Raw genomic sequence first — 27351 nt, 5'->3', positions numbered from 1 at the left:
AGAGAAGGCAAGCGAGGGGCGTGGGATAGAGACCGGCCCGGCAGGCCAGAACTCTAGTCTTGAAAGTGATTTAAACCTCTTACATCTGTGAGTCCCTGCCCTGCTGTTAGAAAGTCTTGTGTGGCGTAAGTTCACCTAGAATCCAGCATGCCTGCACGTGGATAGGTGTGGGGAAATAACATGAATAGCCTACTTCTGTCAGGTTGGGTGGCAGTGAGGGTTAGCTCCATCATCACAGTGGGACCTAGCCCCAAATACACCTGGAATTTCAGAATCTTAAATAGAGATGGAGTGTCTTCTTTCTTAGACTGTGGCTATATGGCTCCTAACGAGGGCAGAGAATGGAGCGGGTGAGAACATCCATGGCCATTAGGACAGGTGGCGTGAGCTAGCCAGCCTGTACCCATCTGGAAGAGCTGGGGTGTGTGTGGCATTTGTGCACATCTGTGGGTTACTTAAATTAGGGATACAAGATGGGATCAACTCTTCTTGAGTCTACCTAGGTACTGTTTTCTAACTGCTTGATTCTTACATGATTTATAATATAGCATTTAGGAGAGTGCTCCAGGTAGAACACTCCTATTGTGCTAGTTGACACAGGTATCTGCCCCAGGTAAGTATTGCAAACTAGATAACAAGGTCACATCAGAAATTTTGGAGGACCGTCTTCACAACACAGCACTGGTGAGGTGACGCACTGGGAAAAGTGCTTGCTGTACAAGTCCTGTAGATAGACCCGAGTTCCAGCCCTGCTCACAGTGGAGGGAGAGAACAGACTTGCAAGGGTTATTCTCTGACTTCCAGATGGTGGACACACACACACACACACACACACACACACACACACACACACAGAAACACATGATAATACAATAATTTTTTTTGAGACAGGGTCTCACTATGAAGCCCTGACTGACTTGAAACTCATAGAGTCCGCCTGCCGCTGCCTCCCAAGTGCTGGGGTTAAAAGTTTACAACATCTGCCGGGCGGTGGTGGCGCACGCCTTTAATCCCAGCACTCGGGAGGCAGAGCCAGGCGGATCTCTGTGAGTTTGAGGCCAGCCTGGGCTACCAAGTGAGTTCCAGGAAAAGCGCAAAGCTACACAGAGAAACCCTGTCTCGAAAAACCAAAAAAAAAAAAAAAAAAAAAAAAGTTTACAACATCTGCCGGGTAATGAATGAAGTTTTGAAGAGACAAAAGAATTAAATACAGATACTACCGAACACTGCTGGCATTCTCAGGTGCCCACTGAGGAGCGATCTGCTGCTATGCAAACCCTCCCCAGTGAATACGATGAGACAGGCACACAGTACTGCTCGGAGCACCCACTCAGTTCCGCGGTCCAGAGGCTGAACATAATGCTAGAGACTGCAGGAGGCCTTCCATCTCCTGAAGATTTCTGGTGCTGCGTGTGACAGCCCTTTAGTTTGTTCTGAGCCCTTCCGAGTTGCCCCTTTGTGGTTGACTAAGCCCTGTGTCTGGCAGGAGCTGCTGCTAGATGGGACATCTAAGCCATTTGTATTATTTGTATTTTGAGGTTAGTACAGAGAATAAGTGAAAGGGAGGATATAGCCCTTCTGGTGTCTGATGCATCCTTTTCCCCTTGATGCCAGCGGGGATAGAAAGGATTGGCTCATGCCTGTGTCTTGGCAGTGAGACTCTGGGCTTTAGAGAGGACTTATGCAGAGTGCTGAGGCATAGTTGAGAATGGAGGCATAATCTTTAAAATCTGGATCTCATCTCTGACCTACATGGCTTGAAAGGATCAGTATCAGCTCAGGACCCCCAAGACCAAGATCAGTAACAATACTGGACCTTGGCAGTCAGCCTCAGGAGGAGAAAATGGCCAAATAAGGGAATAGACCTCAGTGGCTAGCTTTAGGAATGCAATCTAATGGTTTAGCAAGGAAGAGGGAATGGGAGAGAAGGGCAAGGCTTGCCAGGGCCATGTTTGCTATGCTGGAGCTGCCTAGAGTTCCTTCAGGGCCTGTGCTTCTAATTGTGTGAACTGCTTTAGGAAGTTGATCTCTCATGTGCATTTGTAGAAGATACGTTTTTTGTTTTGTTTTGCGTTTTTGAGTACCCTCTTTCAGACATCAGACTCATGAAGTTTATTGACCATCTGCCCTTGCCAAGGACTCCTACATTGAATGCTTTGGGGTCCTGAGCCAACAACTTTAGCCCTGAGTGGCTTTGGTATACCTTATGGAGTTTGAAAAGAAAAAGAATTGTAATTATTTTATTCTTATTTTCTTAGCTTCTAGGGACCTATTAAAAGAGTTTCCACAACCCAAAAACCTTCTCAACAGCGTGATTGGAAGAGCCCTTGGCATCTCACATGCAAAAGACAAGCTAGTCTATGTGCACACAAATGGACCGAAGAAAAAGGTAAGTCTGCTGATGGCTAAGTGACTCACTGGTTTGATTCAAAGGAGACTGGCTGCTCTTTTCTCTTTCTTGGGTTCTTTTGTCAAAGAGGCCAGAGTGGGTATTGTGTTTTGTTTGCCTTTTTGTTTGTTTGTTTCGAGACAGGGTTTCTTTGTGTAGCCTTGGCTGTCCGAACTAGCTCTGTAGACCAGGCTGACCTTGAACTCACAGAGATCCACCTGCCTCTGCCTCCTGAATGCTGAGATTAAGGGTGTGTGCCACCACCACCCAGCCCCGTTGGTTGGCTTTTCATTGTTTTGCTTTGAGATAGGGTCTTATGTGGCCTAGGCTGGCTTAGAACTTGATATGTAACAGGAGCTGACCTTGGATTGCTGGTCCTCTGCTTCAGGTCTCAGATACTGAAGGTATTCTACATACATGGAAAAAAAAAGTCTTTTAGATGTGTGCCACTGTGCCCAGCCAGAATGTGTTTTCTAAATGTGAACAGTCAATAGAGAACCTCATAATACAATTAGATACATTGTATTATAATACATAATACAATTTGAAGAGCTACCAATAATCCACATGCTTCATTCAGGAAAAGCAAACACAGCAGGTGGGGTAAGGACCCTGGTTTTGGTCCCTTGTCTAGCAAGGAATGCAGGGTAGAAGTGATAGTGAGGACCCCTGCTCCAAGAGTGTAATAGAGCCTAGATTCCATAGAAGCATTCAGGTAAACCATTCTGAATGAAGGTTGTTTTGTTTTGCCTTTTTTTTTTTTTTTTTTTTTTTTTTTTTGGTTGGTTGTTTGCTTTGAGACAGGGTTTCTCTGTGTAGGAACTGTCCAGGGACTCACTCTGTAGACAAGGCTGGCCTTGAACTCAAGAGAGGCACCAGGGTCTGCCTCCTGGGATTAGAGGACTGTGCCACCACACTGAGCTTTTTTTTTTTTTTATACTTTTTTTTTAAGGTTTATTTATTTATTGTATATTCAGTGTTCTGCTTGCATGTACGTCTGCATGACAGAAGAGGGCGCCAGATCTCATTACAGATGGTTGTGAGCCACCATGTGGTTGCTGGGAATTGAACTTAGGACCTCTGGAAGAGCAGCCAGTGCTCTTAACCTCTGAGCCATCTCTCCAGCCCCACACTGAGCTTTTTGCTTGTTTTTGCTACAGGTCTTGTATACCCCAGCCTGTTCTGGAATTTACTTTGTAGCCTGGTCCTCTTGCCCCCACTGCTGCAGTGGTAAGCACCCGCTTGGGCTGTCGTTCCCACTTCCTGTTCTCTTTTCACTTCCCAGAAAGTCACCCTGCACATAAAGTGGCCCAAGAGCGTGGAGGTAGAAGGCTATGGCAGCAAGAAGATAGATGCTGAGCGGCAGGCTGCAGCAGCTGCCTGCCAGCTGTTCAAGGTGAGTGTCTGCTGAAGGCGCAGGCCTGGGAGGTGGCTGTTCCTTGCTCTCTCTTGAGGTGGTTTTGGGTCCAGGGACATCTTGGTAGAGGGTGATGCGGTGTTCAGTCATTCAGCTTTCCTGAGCCCTTCCTTCTTCTCAGTTTTCTTCGTCATGTGTGTATGTATGTGTTTGTGAGTACATGTGCCTGTGTGTAGACCGGAGGTCCATTACCAGTGTCATTCCTCAGACGCTGCCTACGTTGTTTTTCTGTTTGGTCATTGACTTGTTGGAGACAAGGTCTTACTGTGTAGCTTTGCTGGCCTAGAACTACTTATGTATAGACCAGGCTAACCTTGAACACAGACATACACTTGCCTTTGTTTTTTGAGTCCTGAGACTGGAGGTGTGCCTTACCACAACTGGCTTGTCTACATTGTTTTTTGAGACAGGATCTCTCTCTGTGACCTAGGGCTCACTGATTAGGCTGGGCTGGTTCGCTGGCTAACATACCCATGACCCAACTGTTTCTGCCTCCCCAGCTCTGGGAGTAAAAGTGCTCACCACTACCACCTGGTGTTTTACATGAGAGTTGGGGATTGAATTCAAGTCTTCATGCTTGTGTGGCAAGCATTTTACTAAATGAGCTATCTAACTCCCCAGCCTTGTCTTATAAAATTTAAAAAAAAAAATGATTTTTGAGATATGGTCTCACTGTGTAGCTCTGGCTTGCCTGGGATTCACTATTGTAGACTAGGCTGGCTGCCTGACTGCCTAAGTGTTAGGATTAAAGGTGTGCACCACCACCACTGAATTTTAAAACTTTTTAAAAAGATACTTATTTTGTATGTGTTGCTTGCCTGCATGTGTATTTGTAGGCAGAATTATAGTCAGGACTGAGATATACTCTGTTCCACCAGCCACTTCCCAAATAACCACTCAGAGACTTAATATTAATTATAAATGCTCAGCCAATAGCTCAGGCTTATTACTAACTAGCTCTTACAACTTAAATTAACCCACTTATGTTAATCTAAGTATTGCCACGTGGCATTCCCTCTCTTTCATCTTGCACCCCCTGTTTCCTGTTTCTGTCTGGCTGGTGCCTCCTCTCTCTGCCCTTCTTCCTGGTGTCCTTAGTCTGGTTCCCCTGCCTAACTTTATCCTGTCCATCTATTGGCCAGTCATCTTCTTTATTAAACCAATCACAGTGACGTACATTTGCTCAGTGTAAAGGAATATTCCACATGTATGCCTGGTGCCCTTGAAGGTCAGAAAAGGGTAAAGGTATAAAGATGTGTGACACCCTACCCATGGTATTCTTTTGAATTTTACAACTTTGTAATTTGTGATTAGGAAGTGTGATTTCTCCAACTTCACATTTCTTAAGATTATTTTGGGCCAGGCGGCGGTGTTGCATGCCTTTAATCCCAGCACTCAGGAGGCAGAGCCAGGCAGATCTCTGTGAGTTCAAGGCCAGCCTGGTCTACAGAGCAAAATGCAGGCCCCCCCCCCCCAAAAAAAAAAGATTATTTTGGCTGTTAGGGCTTTATTTGAAGAATTTTTGTTGTTTTTGTGTTTGCTTTGACATTGTCATTGACATTTTGATGGGGATTATACTGACATTTTCCTTCAATACTTTACTGTCTTCAGTGTACAGGGATTTCATCTCCTTAGGATAAACATCTTAACCAAGTATATTCTTTCTGATACTGTTAAAAATGGCGTTTTATGGCCGGGCGGTGGTGGCGTGTGCCTTTAAGCCCAGCACTCGGGAGGCAGAGCCAGGCGGATCTCTGTGAGTTCAAGGCCAGCCTGGGCTACAGAGTGAGTTCCAGGACAGCCAGGGCTGTTAAACAGTGAAACCTTGCCTTGAAAAACAAAACAAAACAAAACAAAAACCCCACAAAACCCAAAAAAAACCCTTTTTTTCTTGATTGCTTTCTTTCTGTTTGTTTTGTGGTGCTGAGGACTGAACCCAGGGTACATGTTAAGTGAGGGGCTCTACCAGTGAGCTACAGCTTGAGTGAGCTCTTTGAGTTCTTTTTTTTTCTGTGTGTGTGTGTGGGGGGGGGGGGTGTAGGTGTTTTACCTGTGTGTGTGGCTGTGCACCATGTATGTGCAGTGCCTCTAGAGGCCAGAACAGGGTGTCATATCCATTGAAACTGGAGTTATAGATGTTTGTGACACTCCATGTGGGTGCTAGGAATTGAACTCGAGTCCTCTAGAAGAGTAGTCAGTGCTCTTAACTGCTGATGCATCTCTCCCACTTTATCTTTACATTTAAGTATATGTATGTGTGTGTGTGAATCAGTGTGTGCAGGTGAATACAGTACCTGAGAGGCCAGAAGAGAGCATCAGATCTTCAGCTGTGGTGAGGTGCCCAGCTGAATTAGAGTCCTCTGCAAGAACAGTCCATTCTCTTACGTGCTGAGCCATCTCCTCAGCCTATTCTTGGATTATTTTCTTCGTATAGTTCTAACAGGATTCTTGTGTTAGAAATGATGACTGTTTGATGTTGTAGGCCACTCATTTTCTGGTTGCCCTGATTACTGAAGCTTTGTCAATTACTGTGTGGCTGTATCTTCTGCTCCCCTGGTTCCCTGTTTGCTTGTTTGTTTGTTTTGGTGGTTTCAAGACAGGGTTTCGGCTGGGCAGTAGTGGCACAGGCCTTTAATCCCAGCACTTGGGAGGCAGAGCCAGGCGGATCTCTGTGAGTTTGAGGCCAGCCTGGGCTACCAAGTGAGTTCCAGGAAAGGTGCAAAGCTACACAGAGAAACTCTGTCTTGGAAAAAAAAAAAAAAAAAAAAAAGAAGACAGGGTCTCTCTGTGTAGTCCTGGACATCCTGAAACTCACTCTGTAGACCAGGCTGTCCTCCACCTCACAAAGATCCGCCTGCTTCTGCCTCCTGAGTGCTGATTAAAGTTGTGTGTCACTAGGTCTGGCTTATCTAGCTTATTTTTATTTCTCATTTTTATTTGTTTGAGACAAAGTCTTGCCGCTCAGGCTGTCTACAACTTTCAGTGATCCTCCTGCGTCGGCCTGGGAGAACTAGGATTTCAGGCATTTACCACCAGATCCAGCAAATCTATGCATTTTTAAGTCTTCTGTTCCTTTTCTCCTTCCCTTCTGTCAGTCTGTCCTTCCTTCCCTTTCTTTCTATTCTTGTTTCTTGAGCTGGTCTCACTGCACAGGTCAGACTGGCTTAGATCTCAAGACCCTCTGTCAGCTTCCGCTGCTGGGGTGACAGGAGAGCCCATCATGCCTGGGTTGAAGTCTTCTTTGTAGTCCCATTTCTGGCCAGGGCTGAAGTGTGTCTAGCAGAGCATAGAACAGGTTGACTGAGGTGTGCTGACGGTATGCTCCTCACAGTTTTTTTTGTCCAACAGGGCTGGGGTCTGCTGGGTCCACGGAATGAACTGTTTGATGCAGCCAAATACCGAGTGCTTGCTGATCGTTTTGGGTCTCCAGCTGACAACTGGTGGCGTCCAGAACCCACCATGCCTCCAACTTCTTGGCGGCAGCTGAATCCTGAGAACATTCGTCCAGGGGGTCCTGGAGGCCTATCACGATCCTTAGGCCGAGAGGAAGAGGAAGATGAGGAGGAAGAGCTAGAAGAAGGGACCATTGATGTGACGGAGTTTCTGTCCATGACCCAGCAAGACTCCCACAACCCACTCAGGGACTCAAGGTACTGCTCTGACAGAGGGATGCAGGGGGACCCTGACCACATCGTGGCCTGGGATTGGTCTTTTCTGAGCCCCCACATATGGGAGGGCTATGCCCAACACTTTATAGTCTTCATAGCCTGTTGCTTAGTGTGTTTCTCTCTATCTGGGGTTGGGTAGGATGGGACAGTGCACTGGTGACTTCCTGCAGACAGCACATGGTCCTTCTTTCCAGCTCACACTCAGTTCCATCTTCTCAGCAGTCACTCTGCTCGCCTCTCTCTGGGGAAGCCAGGGGCCTGTGGGCTGCTGTAGTGTTGACTGAAGAGGCAATAGTTCCTGGCCCAATCCTGTCATGCCTCCTGCCTGTCTGTCATACCAGCACTGTGTCCCAACCTTGAAGTCCCAGAGAAACTTGCCTAGGAAGACAGCAGACTTTTTCACCTAAACTGTTTGTCCTCCTAGGGGGGGTTCCTTTGAAATGACAGATGATGACAGTGCTATTAGAGCTCTGACCCAGTTTCCACTTCCCAAGAACCTTCTGGCCAAAGTGATTCAGATCGCAACATCCTCCTCCACAGCTAAGGTGAGTCGGCTCTCCAGAAGTGTGGGCTTGAGCAGCCCGCTTGTTTGTGCCTCCTTCCCAAGGCTCAGCAGGAAGGAAGGAAGCTCAGGTGGGGGCAGGGCTCAGGATGCCTGTCTCAGCTCCCACCTAGGCCAGCAAGGAGGACAATGGGATCCTTGATGGATGGAAAGCAGAGCAGCCCAGGGGACAGGAAAAGTGAAAATAGCCACACAGGTATAGGCTGGGGACTGCTGACTAAAGACCCAGATCTGTGACCAAGTGTCTGTATTGTGTTATAAATGTCATCATTGATGCCATAGCAAGGGGCCTCAGAGGAGGCTGAGGTAGAGATACAGGCCCTTTTACTCTGTCAGGACATGTGGGTTTTGGCTCATGCTAACAGCTGCAGCCCCAGATTTTCCTGAAGGTGCTAATGAGATGTGGGTTAGGAAGACAGGTAGTGGCATCTCATGAATCCCGTCTTCTACTACAGAAATTGAGAATCGAGCTCAGGACTAGGGCCACACGTGACCATTGATGGGTGGCAGGCATAAAGCAGAGGGACAAAAGGGAAGTCCTTGAGGTGCCTAGACTACCCACCTCTCTGTTCATTCCGGCCTTTTGTAACTTCCTCATTTACCTTTGTGTAGAACCTCATGCAGTTCCATACTGTGGGCACCAAGACCAAGCTGGCTACACTCACCCTGCTCTGGCCCTGTCCCATGACCTTTGTTGCCAAAGGGCGCCGTAAAGCCGAGGCTGAGAATAAGGCAGCAGCCTTGGCTTGCAAGAAACTGAAGGTAAGTCCCTTTGTCTGTGACAGATTAGTCCACTGTTTTAGGAAGTGAAGCACACACCAGGCCTTGGCTGTTTGTACCCAGGTAGCAAAGGGTCCGGTGCCCCATCTCTGCATGTATTTGTTACCGCTGTTTCCATGACTACTTCCCCAGAGTCTTTGGGGACTTTGCCTGTGAGCTCAGCCTTGAACAACTTCTAGGTGAAACCAGAGTGTGATCTCACAGCATAGAGGTGTGCTGGGTGCCCAGAGAGATCCTGTAGCCTTGGTGGCAGTGTGACTAATCTGAGTGCATCTAGTATGACAGTTAAGCAAGGGAGTGGCATTCAGGTGATAGCGATGTGGCCTGTAGGTTGTGTGTCACCTCTCCCCGCTTTCTCTTTTAAATACTTACTGTGTGTACGCGTGGCATACATGTAGCGGTCAGAGGAAGATACACAGGAGTCAGTCCTCTTCTCTTACTGTGTGAATCAAACTCAGGTCATCAGACTTGGTGTCAAGCCTTTGTCCTCTTTTTTTTTTAAACTTGAGACAGAATCTGGTGTACCCCCAGACTGGGCTGTTACTACACCACTGAGGATAACCGTGAGCTTCTAGACTCTCTGCATCCACCTCCTAGGTGTCTATACCACCACGCAGTGCTGGGGACCAAACCCAGAGCTTCATGCATGCCAGGCAGCTGACCACTAACCAGCTTAGCTACATCCCAGCCTGACCTCCAGCCCCCTCCTTTTGAGACAGGGCCTCCCTAAAGCGCAGCCTGGCCTGGTACCTGCCGTGTAGCTCAGGCTGGCTTCCAACTCCTAGCCTTGTCTCATCCCAAATGATAGCATCATCAGCGGGTGCCATTAAGCCTGGCAAGTTCTTTTTGTTTGTTTTTGTTTCTTCCTCTTTCTTCCCAGGGTTGGGGATTGAATATAGGACATTCCTCATGCTTGGTGGCCACTCTACCACTGTGCTGTATCTATGCCAGTTCCTTTGAAGGAGCTTTGGCATTGGCTGATGCCATAGCCCTAGATGGCATTCTGCCTGATTAACAGAATTGAGTTCATCTGAGCATGATGGTAGAGGTTCAGTTCGAGAATGTGAACTGAGCCTGCTTTACTGAGTGCTCTTGGAGAACCATGTCTTAGATCCCTCTGATGGTGAGGGGTACACCTGTCAACGTGGAGAATGTGAGGAGTCCATGAGTTGGGGTGCTGTATACCATATCCTAGTACTTGGGAGGGAAGGCAGAAAGATTGTCATGAGCTCAAGGCTGGCCTGGGCTACATAGCAAGGCTATATTCAAACAAACAAGAAACAAAACAAAAGAGAAAAAGTTGCATGCAGGTGGTAAATATGAGGGTGTTTATGTGCTCTGCTTCGGGCTCAGCAGGGCAGAGACTTGGGCCTCATTGCAGGATGTGGAGGGGTCTTCAGTTTCACTTCCTGTACATAAGTTCCACTCTTGGCTTGGGAGAGACTGTCTGGGAAGGAGCTGCAGTGTTGGGAAGCTGACCCACACAGACAGCAAAGTGGTAGCATTGGTGCCTTTTGTAATCTGAGCACTGGTAAAGAAGGGCACACGTGTAGTGGGAAGATGTCCTCAGGGAGGTAACACTTGGGCTGAGTTTGGAGAGAGAGCTAGTGAGCTTTCCCCATGGGAGACACACAAAGCTAAGAAAACGATGGGCCCACATTTGCCTGAAGGTCATATTTTGTCTCATGAGGTGATTTTAAGCATGCGGTGAAGCAAACAAACATTTTATTTTATTTATTTATTTATTTATTTATTTATTTTGGCTTTTCAAGACAGGGTTTCTCTGTGTAGCTTTGCGCCTTTCCTGGGACTCACTTGGTAGTCCAGGCTGGCCTCGAACTCACAGAGATCCGCCTGGCTCTGCCTCCCGAGTGCTGGGATTAAAGGCGTGCGCCACCACCGCCCGGCAACATTTTATTTTAAAGGGCCTAGTTTATCATGTTCAGACATTTACAGAACATTCCGTGTACTTCTCTGTATGGTGGGTCACCGATGGCCCTGGCCAGAACAGTTAGCAGCAAACCCTGCTAGCATGATTTGGGTGGGGAAGTTCTGGTGAGGGGCACAGGGAGAGCTTGAGGAGTAGGGTCTTCTGGGATATTGGAGGCTGTTACTGCACCAGAGAAGGCTGTTCTTAGGCCACCATGCCTGGCAAGGGGTAGGTAGTAGGGTTCTACTCTGATAGCACATTTAATTCTTTAAAAAAAAAAAGTTTTTTAAACGTACTTCTAGAGTTATACCGTGTAGCCCAGGCTAGCCTGGAATTTGGCAAGCCTCTTACCTCCACCTCCTGAGTGCTGGGATTCTAAGAGCATAGACTGAGCCATACATATCCTCCTGCAGAGCCTGGGCTTGGTGGACAGGAACAATGAGCCGCTTACCCATGCCATGTACAACCTGGCCTCCTTGCGTGAGTTGGGTGAGACCCAGCGCCGGCCATGTACCATCCAGGTGCCCGAGCCCATCCTTCGCAAGATAGAGGCCTTCCTGAGTCATGTAAGAGTCCTGCCTTCCATCATCCCACTGTCTCCCTCTCCAGACTGAAGGCTGCTTCTGCCTGCAAAAGGCGTAGGAAACCTGTTTTTTCCCCACGGAGCAGGGAGCTTTGGAGCGCCCTGGCCCTAAGTCCCCTTAGTCATGCCTGTGAGGGTGTCGGGGCAGTCACAGCCCAAGTTCTCCTCTGCTCTCTGGGTTGGGCCCTAAACATCTGACTGGGTGAATCCTGTGGAGGGGCTGACTGCATGGAGGAGGAAGACAGGCACTTCTGTCATTTTGCTTGCTTCCTCATCCTCTAGTACCCGGTGGACAGTTCATGGATTTCCCCAGAACTCCGGCTGCAGAGTGATGACATCTTGCCCTTAGGCAAGGACTCAGGGCCCTTAAGTGACCCTATCACAGGCAAGCCATACATGCCCCTGTCAGAAGCGGAGGAGGTACGCCTGAGCCAGAGCCTGCTAGAGCTGTGGCGGAGGCGAGGGCCAATTTGGCAGGAGGCCCCCCAGCTACCTGTGGACCCTCATCGGGACACTATCCTCAGTGCCATTGAACAGCACCCAGTGGTGGTCATCTCTGGGGACACAGGCTGTGGGAAGACCACACGTATCCCTCAGCTACTGTTGGAGCGCTATGTGACTGAGGGCCGAGGTGCCCGCTGCAATGTGATCATCACACAACCTCGCCGTATCTCAGCTGTGTCTGTGGCGCAGCGGGTCAGCCATGAACTGGGCCCCTCCTTGCGCCGGAACGTGGGCTTCCAGGTGCGCTTGGAAAGCAAGCCCCCAGCCCGAGGTGGGGCGCTGCTCTTTTGCACTGTGGGTATCCTGCTGCGGAAGCTGCAGAGCAACCCCAGCCTGGAGGGTGTGAGCCATGTTATTGTTGATGAGGTCCATGAGCGGGATGTGAACACAGACTTCCTGCTGATTCTGCTTAAGGGCCTGCAGCGGCTCAACCCAGCCTTGAGGCTGGTGCTCATGAGTGCTACAGGAGATAATGAGCGCTTCTCCCGCTACTTTGGGGGCTGCCCTGTCATCAAGGTGCCTGGCTTCATGTATCCCGTCAAGGAACATTACCTGGAGGACATCCTGGCCAAGCTGGGCAAACACCAGTACCCACACCGGCATCGGCACCATGAGGTGAGGGACATCTCCATACATACCCCAGGGTTGCTGGGCTTTCTTTTGGAATTTCCTCCTCCCTATCTTCATGATAGAGCATATTATCTTCCCAAGCCTGTCTCCCTGATAAAAACTGGGAATAATCATGCCTGTGTGTGTGTGTGGCCAGTATGTGAGGGCTGGAATTCACATACCACGTAGCTCACTCACTGTGTCTATTGCTGTGTCCTGGGTATGACCCCTACCCCATGACTGTGATTGGCTTTTCTTCCCCACCTCAGTCTGAAGATGAATGTGCACTTGATTTGGACCTTGTGACTGATTTGGTTCTGCACATCGATGCCCGTGGGGAACCAGGTGGGTGCTTCCTCACTTCTCAGCTCTGTCCTTTCCCTATGGCTGGACAAACCAGCTCATGGCTGCAGGGCCCCTTTACAGGTGGGATCCTGTGCTTTCTGCCTGGTTGGCAAGAAATCAAAGGAGTGCAGCAACGTCTCCAGGAAGCCCTGGGCATGCATGAGAGCAAGTACCTCATCTTACCAGGTGAGAGTCCTGCCTCTGTGGGAGTGACCCAGCCTGTACTCAAGTGGCCCCAGTTTCTGACTGTTTGACCATTTTTCTCTGAGGGTGTGGTTTATCAAATGGTTTCAGCTTATGGGGGCCAGGGATGGGTGGGGAATCCAAATTCTTGTCCTGCCCTCAGTCTGAGACTCTTCTGGTTAGAACAGTGCCTGTAGCCCTTTTGCATTTTGCTATCCACCAGTGCACTCCAATATCCCCATGATGGATCAGAAGGCCATATTCCAGCAGCCTCCACTTGGGGTTCGTAAGATTGTATTGGCCACCAACATTGCAGAGACCTCCATCACAGTTAACGACATCGTGCATGTCGTGGACAGCGGTCTGCATAAGGAGGAACGCTATGACCTGAAGACCAAGGTGGTGCCTCTCTCTTGGACCCAACCTATCCTTTGGGGGAGGACTCCTGTTCTGAGGTGGCCCCTAGTCTCCATCTGCTGTAGACATCCTTTTTGTGTGAAGGCCACACTTAGGGGAAATGTCCCTGTTGAGGGGTGATGAGGGTGACTGGAGAAGTGGGCAGACAAGACCTGTAGACGTGTAAGTTTCCTGCCTTCCCCCAGGTGTCCTGCCTGGAGACTGTGTGGGTGTCGAGAGCAAACGTGATTCAGCGCCGGGGCAGAGCAGGCCGCTGCCAGTCAGGTTTTGCCTACCACTTGTTCCCGAGGAGCCGGCTGGAGAAAATGGTTCCTTTCCAAGTGCCAGAGATCCTGCGCACACCCCTCGAGAACCTGGTGCTGCAAGCCAAAATCCACATGCCTGAGAAGACGGTGCGGCAGAGGCAGGGCTGGGGAAGAGCTTGCTCCTGGACAGGGCAAGCGGGACACAGACTCATGGGGGTGTGGTTGGTTCTTGTTGCTGCAGGCAGTGGAGTTCCTCTCTAAGGCTGTGGACAGTCCCAATATCAAGGCAGTGGATGAGGCTGTCATACTGCTCCAGGAGATTGGTAAGTGGAGGCTAGGAATGGTTGGGCTGTGGAGGGGCTCATGGGTGGGACTGACAGCTGAGCTGTTGCAGGAGTGCTGGACCAGCGGGAGTACCTGACCACCCTGGGGCAGCGCCTGGCCCACATCTCTACTGACCCCCGGCTGGCCAAGGCCATAGTGTTGGCTGCCATCTTCCGTTGCCTGCACCCGCTGCTGGTGGTTGTTTCCTGCCTTACCCGGGACCCCTTCAGCAGCAGTTTGCAGAACCGGGCAGAAGTAGACAAGGTTAGACCCAGTGCTTCCTATAGCCTTCTTTCTGTTTTTATTCATACCCCACCCACTGTCCTGACCCCTGGACATTCTCTCCCAGGTGAAGGCACTGCTGAGCCACGACAGTGGTAGTGACCATTTGGCCTTCGTGCGTGCCGTGGCTGGCTGGGAGGAGGTGCTGCGTTGGCAGGACCGTACCTCCAGGGAAAACTACCTGGAAGAAAACCTTCTGTACGCCCCCAGCTTGCGCTTCATCCACGGTCAGCCTGGCCCCCAAGAGGGCCTTCCTGAGCACCTCCCACCCACAGAGCTCCCATCAGCTCCCATCCCCAGCCTCGAGGCAGGGCCTCTGTTCACACTGCACTTTGCCTCCCCAGGGCTCATCAAGCAGTTCTCGGAGAACATTTACGAGGCTTTCCTAGTGGGAAAGCCCTCTGACTGCACACTGCCCTCTGCTCAGTGCAATGAATACAGCGAGGAAGAGGAGCTGGTGAAGGGGGTGCTGATGGCGGGCCTCTACCCCAACCTCATCCAGGTGCCTCCTCTAGGACAGAAAGCTGACCAGGTCCCTACCTCTCTCCACCCCTAGCTCCTTGCTCAGTATCTTCCTCTGTCCCTTTAGGTGAGGCAAGGTAAGGTGACTCGGCAGGGGAAGTTCAAGCCTAACAGTGTCACTTACAGGACCAAATCTGGCAACATCTTGCTGCACAAATCGACCATTAACAGGTGGGTGGCAGGCAGGATTAGATAGGGAGGGCCTCAGAGACTGGCCAGAGGTGTGGCTTCACATTACACAACACTTTGTTCCCTAGGGAGGCTACCCGGTTACGGAGCCGATGGCTGACATATTTCATGGCCGTCAAGTCCAACGGTAGCGTTTTTGTTCGAGATTCCTCCCAGGTGCACCCGCTAGCTGTGCTGCTCCTAACAGATGGGGACGTCCACATCCGTGGTGGGTACCCCTTCCTTCCACCACTCCAAGGCCTACTCATGGCCTCAGAGGCATGGCCAACACAGACTCCCCGTCTTTACCCTTCTCCAGATGACGGGCGCCGGGCCACCATCTCACTGAGTGACAGTGACCTGCTGCGGCTAGAAGGTGATTCACGAACTGTGCGGTTGCTAAGGGAGCTGCGGCGAGCCCTAGGCCGAATGGTGGAGCGGAGCCTCCGTAGTGAGCTAGCTGCACTTCCACTGAGTGTGCAGCAGGAACATGGGCAGCTGCTTGCACTGTTGGCAGAGCTGCTGCGGGGACCTTGTGGCAGCTTTGATGTGCGCAAGACAGCTGATGACTGAGTCCCTCTTCCGCTGGGGCTGTGTACAGAGTGCAAATGTTTATTTAAAATAAAGTTATATTTATCCCTTGTGAATACTGCTGTCCTACTGAGGGCTCCTCTCAGGACTCTGGGCTCTTGGCCCCAATTCAGGCGGACCAGAGATGCTTACTGCTGGGGATACAGAGCTGGCTATGGCCCAAGTCCTAAGGGAGGAAGGGGCTAAGAATGAACCACCAGAGCTGTCAACACATTTCAACTGCTTTGCTAGTCTCCGCACTGACACTGCTGCTCCCAGTGATGCCCACAGCACAGCACTTTCCTAGGCAGCCTTGATTTGTATGATGGTCCTGCAGGGAACACGGGGCATTTGTCCTTGACCACACCTGTCTCTCACAGATGAGGGAGGAGGAACTGAAGGTACAAGGGGATAAAGTAGGTATGGGGACTAACCGATGACAAGCAACACAGCCTGTGTGGTGGGGTGTCAGGCAGCTTTATTGTTTAAATCAGTACAGTTACAGACTCAGGTAATGGCTAAGCCATGAGCAAACAAAGTACATAAAGATCTCATCCCCAAACCTTGCAAAGTATACACATCATATGGCCCATAGTCCCAATCGGCCAGATCAGCCTTCTCAGGTTCTCCTGACTTGTGGGACCATTCCAGGGAGCTGGGCCTCTTATAGTCTACCTAGAGAGCTTGGGCCACCTTCCCCTCTAATCCTTGGCCAGTGGACTCTTGTCAATCTCAGCATCCTCAAGGCCCCAGGATCGACATCAAGGAAGGTAGCAAGTACCTTTATGCCCTCAGCCACCAGCACCCTGGTCCCCACTGCTTCCTTCTTCCCAGTTCCCTCTTGCTGAAAAAATACTGACACTGAGGGCTCCATGCAGCCTTCTACAGACAGCCTGGGAAGAAAGCCACTCCCTGGCTCAGGCAGTCCACAGGCCCCTGCAAGTGAGTGAGTGAGTGAGTGAGTGAGAGAGAGAGAGAGAGAGAGAGAGTGTGTGTGTGTGTGTGTGTGTGTGTGTGTGAGAGAGAGAGAGAGTGTGTGTGTGTGTGTAGAGCTAGAGATTTAGTTTCAAGATTTCTGAAAGGAAACTGCTGCCTCAAAACTGTCTAGGACCTTCAGTCCCAGGGATGACTTCCTTGGGTACAGACCTCTCTACCTGCTCAAGCTGTACCTGGAGCAGAGGTGGAGACTGTGTCAGGAGGAGGGCCAAGAGGGTCAGAGATCTGGGCCAGCCTCCTGACAGGCAAATCTGCGCAGCAGAAAATGCCCCACCAGAGGAGCCCTTAGACACTCCCAGGCCATTTCACTACAAACTTAGGTTTGAATCCTTTATTAGAAACCATGCAAACTTTAATACAAAAAATACAAGTGCAATAAGAAACTTGTGTTGATATAATTCCCAGGATATCTCAGCATTGCAGCCATCCCACCCATAAACAGACTACGCTGGGATGGCTGCACCATCACGAAGGGCCTGGCCTCTCCTGCTCCTCTCCAGTCACACCAGGTCTCATGCATTTTAGTTTGAAATTTCCACACCTGATTCCTCACTGTTCACATGCATTCTGGACAGCTCAGGCTCCCCTGGACATGAGGGTTTGGGTGCCTTGGCCTGCAAGTGCAGGTCAGGGACTCTGACCATCATTTCTGTTTCTCCAGGCCTGGTTTTCTATCACACGTTGACCACCAGTTCCCAGGGAAGGAGACAGATGCCAAAACCAGCCTCTTGGTTAGAAAAAGAAAGCAGCATACACAATGCCAGCACAGCCAGTCCCACTGGCCCGCCCTCGCTGTCCGACTGCTGACTAGGCAGCAGCCCCACTTCTCACTTTCTTCCCACTGGGCCCCAAGCGGCCCACAGTGGGGCAGCCCCCCAAAACTGACAGCCTCCTCAGTGGAGACTCAGGACCTCCCCCTTGCTTCCTCCATCACCTACTGAGAACTCTCTTTAGACATGGCTTCAACCTGCAAACTATACTACCAGTTCATGGGTTACTGGAAGGGGAAAAAAAAGACTAAAACAAGAAAAAAGAAAAGTGAGACAGCAGCTATTTAGGTATAAGCAGTGGGGACAAGGGCAGCGGACCCCTGATTAACTTGAAGCAGGGCAGCCAAAGGGCCTGATACAATAACCTACAGGGTGGCTTCCTCTGTGGGGTCAAGGAGAGGCAGTGGTTTAGGTTCCAGGGGATTCGGTCAGTGCTGGTCACAACCTGGAGTTCACCTCTACTAGTCCCTCCAGGTTGAACCAGGGAAGAGAGGGAGGGTTTGTCAGTTTCTTGGAATCCAGCACCCCACCCCTAGATCCCACAGAGATCCCATTAGACTCCCATCGCCGCCCCAACCCTCTCCATGGAGCAGTGGTGGGATGGGAAGTTGGAGCTGGCCCGGAAGAGGGGGGAAGGAGGGGAAGGCAGCAGAGGCTGCTGCCGCCTTGAGCAAGCTAGGCAGGAGGGAAAGAGGCCTAAAGGACTGCCCAGCCCCCAAGAGCTCACACGTCTAGTAGACAGCCCGGGAAAGGGAGCCCAGGGCCCGGGCCCCCAAGCTTGGGCAGCCAGGGAAGTGGGGAGGCCGGGAGACAATGTCGGCCCCATGGTCGGTGCGGGCCCTGGCATTTGCCCGGAACGTCAGCCTGTAGGTCTCAATCTGCAGGGACACGTGAGGAGGGACGGGAGAGGGCAACAAGGGGGAGACAAGAAGGGGAACACGGGGAGATGGAAGACGAGACCAGAATGTCATCGTTAGATGCCTGGAAGATAAAAGGTTACCTTGTTAAAATTTAGGCCATACTCCAGTCATAAAACAAAGGAGTTTCAATTTTCAGCCAGTGACAGGGCCCCTGGCTGGCCCTTAGGCCAAGCCCAGCCACTTACTTGTCTCCTGGATCTGGCTGTCCAAGGTCTGGGGCTCCCTTTGGTCACCACCCCCTGACAGGGTGGTGTGGCCACTGAGGCCACTGGCTGAAGTAGGGGCGCCACCATCAAGCGCAGCCTCAGGGATGGCCGGCTCCTCCCCAGCAGGGGGACCCGGACACGGAGGGGCCTCACTGCCACCGCCCTCAGTCTACAATGAAACAGTGGGAGAGACAGTGAAGGGTCAGTTGGGGAGGGATGGGATGGGTGATGGCGGTGAGGTTTCATACACAGCCTTCCCAACCCACACCCCCAGCAAGCACTGGCTCTACACTAGGTGTCTACCCTCTCTTCCCCACCACTGACTCTCTGGTAGGGCGTTAATGATACTCTCGTGAGTCTCACTGTGGAACTCTGTGAATCTCACCAAGGTTGATACCAAATAAAACATGGCTAAGACACAAGCAACAGTAACTCTGAAGAGCACACAAGAGTGGACTAGGCCTGGCTGGGAAACAGGGGTGGCCCCTGCCAGACCACAGCCGATGCTTAGAGGGCCCTTGGTAACTAAGTAGACACCCTGCCTGCTCATCTGCTGTGTGGTAAGGTCCCCTCATGGTACAGCATCTTTTATGCTTGGCATCACTCATGGGCACATGGACACAGAGGAAGCAGGAAGAAGGTATCCAAAGAGGTATTAGCCGGGAACATTTATTTCAGGGCCTTATGGAGCCCAACTGGAGGATACTCAGCATCAACAGTGGGAGCTTTTAGTGGGCTGGACCACTATGCCCCAGAAAGCCCACCAGGCAACAGTGGAGACAGACAAGGAACAGATAGGGAGGTAAAGTGGAAAAAGAAAGTAACACAAAACTTGGCACAGAAAAGCCTAGGTGTGAATCTTGGGGTGCATTCACTTCCTGCTGTGGCCATGAACCAGACCCCAAATCTGCAACGTCCCACTCACACAGGGAGGGATGATGCCTCTCAAGTCTGGGAGGTTAAACTCTAAAAGCAAAGTTCCCCAAAATGTTAACTGAGGTGGAGCCAGGGCTGGCAGCGGAGTGTGAAAGGAAAGGCTGGCTGCAGAATGCCCAGCACTCCTGTGAGGAGGGAAGGTGCAGGGAGACTGTGGCCTGCCCCCGCTCGTCTCCCCGAGTATCAGCAGCAGCTTCACGCTTGGGAGCCGGGGGCCTCTACCTGCACAGGTCTCCCCACCTGCCCACGACACTGAATGAGGGATAGATGGAATCTTGGCACACAAAAGGTCTCACAGTACTGTGGAAAGAGGAGAGGGAGGAAAGAGGAGAGGGAGGAAAGAGGAGAGGCCCAGCCAACGTCAGATATGCAAGTCTGTCTCTGCTCTGATGCCACCAGCAGTACTAGTGTCTGGAGTAAAAACGATAGTCAGGGAACTATGTGCAGAATGCCAGCTTACCTTCTTACCTGGGCCCCAACCAGGTTCCATCAGAAAATGGCTGAGATGTACCCAATAAGGAAGGTCACACTTCTCAGGAGCTGAGAGGTGGCTGGGACTCTGCCTCCTCTGGACTAATGGTGGTAATGGAGACAGCAATGGGATGACTGAACACGTGACTTCTGGAGAAACTGAGGGGCGGTGACAGGCCTGCTACGCCCCATTGCAACCGCACTGTCCCCACACCACTCTAGCTCTGCACTGGTGACCCACAAACTACCTTCACGGCACCTCCTGCAGGCAGGTGGCCCACATTATCAAGGGATCCAACTTTGGCCTGGGCCTTCTCCTTGAAGTTCAACTTCTGACTTTCAATCTTGACATCTCCTCCTCCTGGAATGACAAAGGAACTGGTCACTGAGCAGCTCCAGGGTGGTCCTGAGGACAAGAGGCAGTGGTAATACCTCCCTTGGTGGGAAGGCTGATCTACAACCACTGGAGGCCCAGCCTGGTGCTGGCTTTTGACTCTCCGGCCCCACTGTGCTCCTTAGTGCTCCATCAGTCAGGGTCTCAACTGCACAGTTGCTCAAGGTGATGCTTGGTGAATGACAGGGAGAGGAGCCAGACACTGACTGCTCGAGCCCCAGCGTGCAAAGGAGGGACAGGAAAACAGAAAGGGCAGGCTCACAAGTGTGAGCTGAGAAAAGGTGGGCAGGGTCCAGTGCTCTCGGGCTCGGGGAGAAGTGAAGGATATTTGCACACAAGGACAAGGTTGAGAGCATACTGCCAGAAGGGAGCACTGGGCAGGAATCATCTTCTGATCCTTCCGTCCCTGTTCATCTGCACTCTGCCCACCTACCCATGTTCCTGACAAACTTATCAGGTTTCCTCCCCACTGTAGGGATAGCCCTGGCAACATCGGGCCTTAGTGCCATTAGGGCAAGAGCTATCTCATAAATGGATTTTCCAGACAAAGGGGGAGTGGGATAAACAATGAAAGACCACAGTGTTTGGTCTTCCACTAGAGAATACACTCTAAATTGGATCTCACAATCCCAATACTTGGAAGGATGAGTAGCAGGAGGACTGCTAAAAGTTAAAACCACCACAACGAAACTATGAAAATAAAACAAACCTGCTTGGGGGGGGGGGGGAGGAGACTTTCAGTTCCTTCACTTTAACTGGCCTAGGAGCTGATCTCAGGAGTCATCTGGTTTTGGAGTAAGACCTCACAACCCACTGTCTGCTGTGGCCTAGGAACCAGAGAATGAGCCGAGGCCAAGTGCCTCAGGCTCTCCTGAGAGGCCTCAGTGGGACACTGTTAGTGATGCTGCCAGAGGGAAATGCCACTGGTACAGCTACCAGATCCTCAGTCAGCATTCCAAAAGCTCTCTCTTCTGTAAGGCCGGGCACCAAGGAGTCTCTGCTTGGGGGCTCCATTTGTTCCTGGATCTGCCATGAGTCTGAACCACCACTTGACTCCGTCAACACTAGCTCCCAGCATGCTCATTCAGGAGGCTGGCCCAGGTCACCAGTGCCAGGCACACAGCACACAAGATTGCCAGGGACAGCATGGAAATGTCACCAAGGAAACAGCTGTCAAAATGGCCTCAACAAACTGTCCCTCTTCCAACAGAAAGGCAGCACCCAGCTGCTATCTCTGGCATGAAATCTGTGCTGCTTCTATCGGGCACCAAGGGGTGGGAGGTAACTCAGAGATTTTCTTCTTTATTTTTCATGTGTATGTTGTGTATAGGCATGTGTGTAAGTGCAGGTGTGTGGCTTCACAAGCTCATAAAGGCTGAGGTTAAGTGTCAGCAGACTTCCCTTAAGGGTCTCTCTCAATTGAACCCAGAACTCGCAAATATGGCTTGTCTAGGGATAATGTCTACAGCTTCCAAGCACTGAAATTACAATTTGGCTACCATGTCCAAAAGGCATGTATGTGCTTTCCAGGGATCTCAAGTTGGGTCTGGGCACCCTTTCCAGAACTGATTCAGAGTGTTTTGTTTTGTTGTTGTTGTTTTAGTTTTTCAAGACAGGGTTTCTCTGTGTAGCCCAGGCTGGCCTTGAATTCATAGAGATCCACCTGCCTCTGCCTCCCAAGTGCTGGGTTAAAGGCGTGTGCCACCACCACCTTGCTCTGGCTCAAGAGTTTTGATGAAATGGTCCCAGCTGGAAGGCCACTAAGATAACCTCTGAAGGTCCACCTACCGGGGAGTCTTAGCACCACAGGCAGAGACACTCACCAGGCTTGTGCTTGATATTAGCTTTGGACCCACACTTTGAGGATACCTTGGAGATGTCCACTTTCTTATTCTGAATCTGAACCTAAGCAGAAGAACAGAAAGCAAATATCCTCAGAGAGAAGACAGATCATGGAGGAGCCCAGCCCCACTTCATGAGCTCCCTTGGTTATTGCCATCTCAGGTCTGTTCAAGGATAAAGCTACATCCTAAAGTGCTTAAAAGAGCCTATGATCTACTGTGGCCCTTCTCTTTTCCTCTGACCCCACCTCCCAGTCCCAAGTCTTCCTTTCCATCCTCCAGAGCTGCTCCTCTGTGCAGGATACAAACACCAACATCGCCGGGCGGTGGTGGCGCACGCCTTTAATCCCAGCACTCGGGAGGCAGAGCCAGGCGGATCTCCGTGAGTTCGAGGCCAGCCTGGGCTACAGAGTGAGTTCCAGGAAAGGCGCAAAGCTACACAGAGAAACCCTGTCTCGAAAAAACCAAATAAATAAACAAATAAATAAAAACAAACACCAACATCAAGGCTCTCCTAAAATGCCCATCTTGTTTGGTCTCAAAGTCTTACCCATCAACTCTTCTCCCATAGTAACTTAGACTAACACTGAATTTCCTTCCATTGTTTTTCAATGCATGTCCCCCAAATCAACTGCACAGCGACATGCGTCTGTGGGCTTCATGATACAATCAGTCCCCCAGGAAAACAAAAATGCACACAAGGGCCACAAATGATCTGTACTATTTGGCATACATCTACCCCTCGGCAAATACTCAGCACTTAGGTTATTTACTACCTCTACAAAAAAATCATCTTCAAAATGTAGAATAAAGTTATCAATTTAAATCTTTTTTGCATTTTATGTTAAAAAGGTGTATTTTTATTTGTGTGTTTGAGCATTCTGCCTGCATGTTATGTCTAAGCACTACCTGCATATCTGGTGTTCACAAAGGCCAGAAGAAGTCAGAGAGCTCCTAAACTAGAGTTGTTATAGTTGTGAGCTGTCATGTGAGTAGAGACAATCAAATGACCACTGAACCATCTCTCCAGCCCCACCTGGTACATTTTATACAAACAACAAGTAAGGTTATAAGACAGCAGTATCCTCAGCTAGCAACATATGTTTTGTTTTGTTTTGTTTTGAGACAAATTCACCTTTGCTAATATGCAGGCCTTAGCTTCCAGAGTGCTACATTACAGTATCTTACATAGGGGCTGTGGTTATTTTTCAGATTGATTTTTAAATGTGCTTCTTAGCCATGGAAGACCCACTTTACCAAGAATACTTGTTCCTTTTGAGCAGTCCGAGTGCTGGAGGCACAGTCCTGTGTGCCTCTAGAGTCTGTGCCCAACAGTCTGTTCTGACCATGCACAATTTGCTTTCTTGCTTCCTTCAGGCTTCCCATAAGCTTTCATTTACAGATACTGTGTTTGTTTAGAAAATAATCAACAGAATGGATTGCCTGACAAGATCATGCCGGTTGTATTGGCACATGCTAGCCTCTAATCCCAGCACTCCAGAAGGCAGATGTAGCTAGAGCTCCATAAATTCCAGGCCATCCAAGGCTATATGTTATGTTTTTTCTTTGAAAGATAGTTCTCACACTAACATAGATTGCCTTGAACATCTGGTCTAAGGCAATCCTCCTGCTTTAGGATACTGTGTTCTGGTAACCTCAGAAAGTGCATGCCCTCAACTAAAAATCTGGCTGTTATTTAACTAGCCCACCAATGTATACTGAAGCAAGGGTGACTATCCCTGAGATCGCCTGTGGGAAATTAACAGAAACCACTTTGTCAATCTGGGATTGGACACTTTCCAAAATGATGTGAAGTTACACCCGAGGCCTCCCTTTCATCTCCTAACTATGCCTCAAAGAAAGGAAAGGCAGTGGGAAAAATCTCTGATTAAAAGACATATTAAGCCGGGCGGTGGTGGCGCACGCCTTTAATCCCAGCACTCGGGAGGCAGAGCCAGGCGGATCTCTGTGAGTTCGAGGCCAGCCTGGTCTACAGAGTGAGTTCCAGGAAAGGCGCAAAGCTGCACAGAGAAACCCTGTCTCGAAAAACAAAAATAACAACAACAACAACAACAACAACAACAACAACAACAACAAAAGACATATTCCAGCCGGCGGTGGTGGTGCATGCCTTTAATCCCAGCACTCAGGAGGCAGAGGCAGGCGGATCTCTGTGAGTTTAAGGCCAGCCTGGTCTACAGAGTGAGTTCTAGGAAAGGCGCAAAACTACACAGAGAAACCCTGTCTGGGGGGTGGGGAGGACGTATTCCAGCCCCAAACTAAAGGATGCTGGAGTCTCATGAAGACATACTCTTCTGACACCACAAACACAACTAATGGGCTGATGTGGAAAAGCCATGACCTGGGAGTCATGCCAAAATGTGGGAGAAAAATGTAAACTTAAATTAGTTTAAAGAAAACTGCAGGACAAAGGAATACTAAATGAAAACACAAGCTACAAACAGCAAAATTAACACTCCATAGACAGGGACGAGGGAGGTAGCTCTGTGGGTAAAAGTGCTTGTCATACAATATAAGGACCTTACTTCTGCTCTTCAGATATCACATACAACCTAGATCCATTGCACCAGCATCCTATAATTCACACGGAGGGAAGAGAAGCAGGGACAAGAGAATCCCCAGAAGTAAGTAGCAGATGAACAACAAAAGACTTTATCTCAAGACGGAAGAACTTGATCAAAGAGGCCCTCTCCTCTCTACCCATGTGCTGTGGCTTGAATGTGTGTGTGCTACACACACTCACACACACCTAAAGATGCTAGATCAGAATATGAAGTTCACGGCCCACCAAGCAGCTTAAAACAAAAGAGTTAACTGTATAGAAGGATCCTATGATTAAAGAAAAATGCCAGGCAATGGTGGCACACACCTTTAATCCCAGCACTTGGGAGTCAGAGGCAGGCAGATCTCTGAGTTTTGGTTTGTTGATTTTGTTCATTTATTATTGAGACAGGGTCATTCTATGTAGCCCTGGATGTTATGGAACTCAATATGTAGACCAGGCTGGCCTTGAAATCACGTGCTGGGATTACAGGAGTGTGTCACCACATTAGACTCTTATCTATCTCTCTATTTATTTACTTTTTTTAAAATTTTATGTACATTGGTGTTTTGCCATGGGTGTCAGGTTCTCTGGAACTGGAGTTACAGACAGTTATGCTGGGAAATGAACCTGGGTCCTCTGGAAGAGCAGTCAATGTTCTTAACCACTGAGCCATCTCTCCATCCCCACTGACCTATTTTGTTTTGTTTTGTTTTTTCGAGACAGGGTTTCTCTGTGTAGTTTTGGTGCCTGTCCTGGATCTCGCTCTGTAGAATAGGCTGGCCTCGAACTCACAGAGATCTGCCTGGCTCTGCCTCCTGAGGGCTGGGATGATGATGATGATGATTTTGTCTTTTTGGGTTTTTTTGGTCGTCCCCCCCCCCCCACCAGAGCTGTGGACCGAACCCAGGGCCTTACACTTGCTACCCACAGGTCTGAGCACTTACTCTCCCCCTTACAAGGGTGAAACAGAACCCAAATTGTCATAAAATCTTAAGTTGGGAGGAGCTACAAAAGCAGCTGAAACATAGGACAGATGAACACATGACTTCCTTTTCTTTCCAATGTTCTTTGGGTATGCAGTTTGGGAGCATTTGGGGAGCACTATGCCTGTGATTTTAGTACTAGGAGGTAGACACAGCAGAATCATAAGTTTGTGAACCCGTCCCAAAAAGAAAAAAAAAAAGTATGGCCTGGTGGTGGATGGCACATGCCTTTAATCCCAGCACTTGGGAGGCAGAGGCAGGTGGATCTCTGTGAGTTTGAGGCCAGCCTGGTCTACAGAGTGAGATCCAGGACAGGTTCCAAAGCTACACAGAGAAACCCTGTCTTGAAAACAAAACAATAGCAACAAAAAAAACCACTACTGAGTTTTAACTAGGAAGTATAAGCAGGGGGTTGACTAGGAAAAGGAACACTCTTGGCTGCATTCCTCAAAATAAAACTTCAGAGGGTGTTTGTAGACCTGGGCGGAATGGCCTGAGAATCTGGGGAAGCAGGGGTGCAGAGAGAAAGAAGGAGAAAGAAAAGAAGACCACCCCAATTCAGGATGGTGGACTGAAGACAAACCAAAATGGGCCAGTTTCTCTCAAATGAGAGGTGAGGGCAGGGGCCCAATATGTGCCCTGGGTACTCTGTAGACTTCTACTTGCCTAGGCACCACCACAGGAACAAGCAGGAAACACCCACTGAAGGACGATGACCCTCTGAGCTGTTTCTTTGGACCAGAACCTCCCTGTGAGCTGTACTCACCAGCATCCCCCAACACATGCCAAGAGCTAACGTGAGCAGCACTGTGATAACAGGGAGGATGTTTGGATGGAACAGACACAAAGAAAAGGACTGAAGAAGAGAAGACAGAAGGTGAGAGCAGAAAGAAGAGAGAACACAAAGGAAAACACAGGCAGGAACAGGAGTGGTAGTGAAATGCCGGTTAATATAATGTCATAATGTCAAAGGTTCAAGCACAGGCCTTGGTAGGACATGGGTACCTGTCTCAGAGCAGGGATCCCCCAGGGGCTGCCCAGGCACACAGCAAGTCTGCACATCCCAAGCAATGGGAGCTTCAGCTCTCAGCAGGTCTCTGGCTCAGGTAGAGAAAAATACAAAGCCTCCCACACATGGTGAGATGAGACCACCCGAGTATCTCTAGCCGATCATTAGGACACCCCCAAAATATATATAGGCCTCCAGCTCCCATCACTTGGCAGGAGACCAACCCAGACCACTGAGATCCTGTCACATGAGGGAAGGGAACCCTCTTGCCGGGGTTTCCCAGAGTCTAGGCCTCATATACCATCTGACCAGAGCTTATACTTACATTGCCACCTCCAGGGACATGCTTAATATTGTCCTTGGAACCACACTTGGATTGAATATGGCTGTAGCTCACTTTTTTGGAGACTATCTGGACCTGGAGTGTTAGAGAACAGGAAGAGAGAGAAAAACAAAAACAAAAAACACAAAGGGAGAGGGCTAGTTAGAACTTACACAGAGCAGGTCCACATATGATCACAATCCCAACAAGAGCGTCCTCAGACCTCTGTCCACACTTTTGTTAGAACATGGTTGGCAAACAAAGGAAAATGGATGAAAGCAAGAAAGGGAGTGAGTAAAGAAAGCGACGACAGAAGCTGCAGTGCTGTGTGGCTGTCCTCACTGCTCCTGGGGGTTGGGCTGGAGTTTGTTTCTAAGACTCAAACAGGCCCCTGATGCCCACTCAAATACTGCCCCAACTTATTGTCTAGACCCTTCTC

The 27351-nt window shown here is 49.8% G+C and overlaps 2 protein-coding genes across 11 annotated transcripts in view; one reads left to right on the top strand and one right to left on the bottom strand.

Annotated features, from left to right (window-relative positions):
- The window catches only part of Dhx30 (DExH-box helicase 30), a 29248-nt gene extending 13673 nt beyond the window's left edge, over window positions 1-15575 (top strand). For all 8 annotated transcript variants that reach the window (XM_059268735.1, XM_059268741.1, XM_059268736.1 and 5 more), the window contains 18 exons: window positions 2259-2389; window positions 3675-3785; window positions 7155-7456; window positions 7899-8019; window positions 8649-8798; window positions 11160-11312; window positions 11612-12448; window positions 12712-12787; window positions 12869-12973; window positions 13194-13369; window positions 13573-13779; window positions 13874-13955; window positions 14027-14220; window positions 14306-14465; window positions 14583-14740; window positions 14828-14931; window positions 15018-15157; window positions 15248-15575. In XM_059268735.1, the coding sequence (XP_059124718.1) occupies window positions 2259-2389; window positions 3675-3785; window positions 7155-7456; window positions 7899-8019; window positions 8649-8798; window positions 11160-11312; window positions 11612-12448; window positions 12712-12787; window positions 12869-12973; window positions 13194-13369; window positions 13573-13779; window positions 13874-13955; window positions 14027-14220; window positions 14306-14465; window positions 14583-14740; window positions 14828-14931; window positions 15018-15157; window positions 15248-15501 (3461 nt within the window). In that variant the 3' untranslated portion in view covers window positions 15502-15575. The remainder of the gene's footprint in view (window positions 1-2258; window positions 2390-3674; window positions 3786-7154; window positions 7457-7898; window positions 8020-8648; window positions 8799-11159; window positions 11313-11611; window positions 12449-12711; window positions 12788-12868; window positions 12974-13193; window positions 13370-13572; window positions 13780-13873; window positions 13956-14026; window positions 14221-14305; window positions 14466-14582; window positions 14741-14827; window positions 14932-15017; window positions 15158-15247) is intronic.
- A 1235-nt stretch (window positions 15576-16810) lies between these two features.
- Window positions 16811-27351, bottom strand: part of LOC131915452 (microtubule-associated protein 4-like) — a 49374-nt gene continuing 38833 nt past the window's right edge. The window contains exons 10-14 of one of the 3 annotated variants that reach the window (XM_059268730.1): window positions 26916-27008; window positions 22015-22096; window positions 20046-20158; window positions 18370-18559; window positions 16811-18245 (exon numbers count right to left, since the gene is read on the bottom strand). In XM_059268730.1, the coding sequence (XP_059124713.1) occupies window positions 18238-18245; window positions 18370-18559; window positions 20046-20158; window positions 22015-22096; window positions 26916-27008 (486 nt within the window). In that variant the 3' untranslated portion in view covers window positions 16811-18237. The remainder of the gene's footprint in view (window positions 18246-18369; window positions 18560-20045; window positions 20159-22014; window positions 22097-26915; window positions 27009-27351) is intronic. The other 2 variants (XM_059268731.1, XM_059268732.1) reach the window with 2 other exon arrangements.

The sequence above is a fragment of the Peromyscus eremicus genome, chromosome 7, assembly GCF_949786415.1.
Source record: "Peromyscus eremicus chromosome 7, PerEre_H2_v1, whole genome shotgun sequence".
In the NCBI taxonomy this organism is placed as follows: domain Eukaryota; kingdom Metazoa; phylum Chordata; class Mammalia; order Rodentia; family Cricetidae; genus Peromyscus; species Peromyscus eremicus.
The sequence above is the reverse complement of the archived record's forward strand: the minus strand, read 5'-3'. Positions and strand labels throughout refer to the sequence as shown.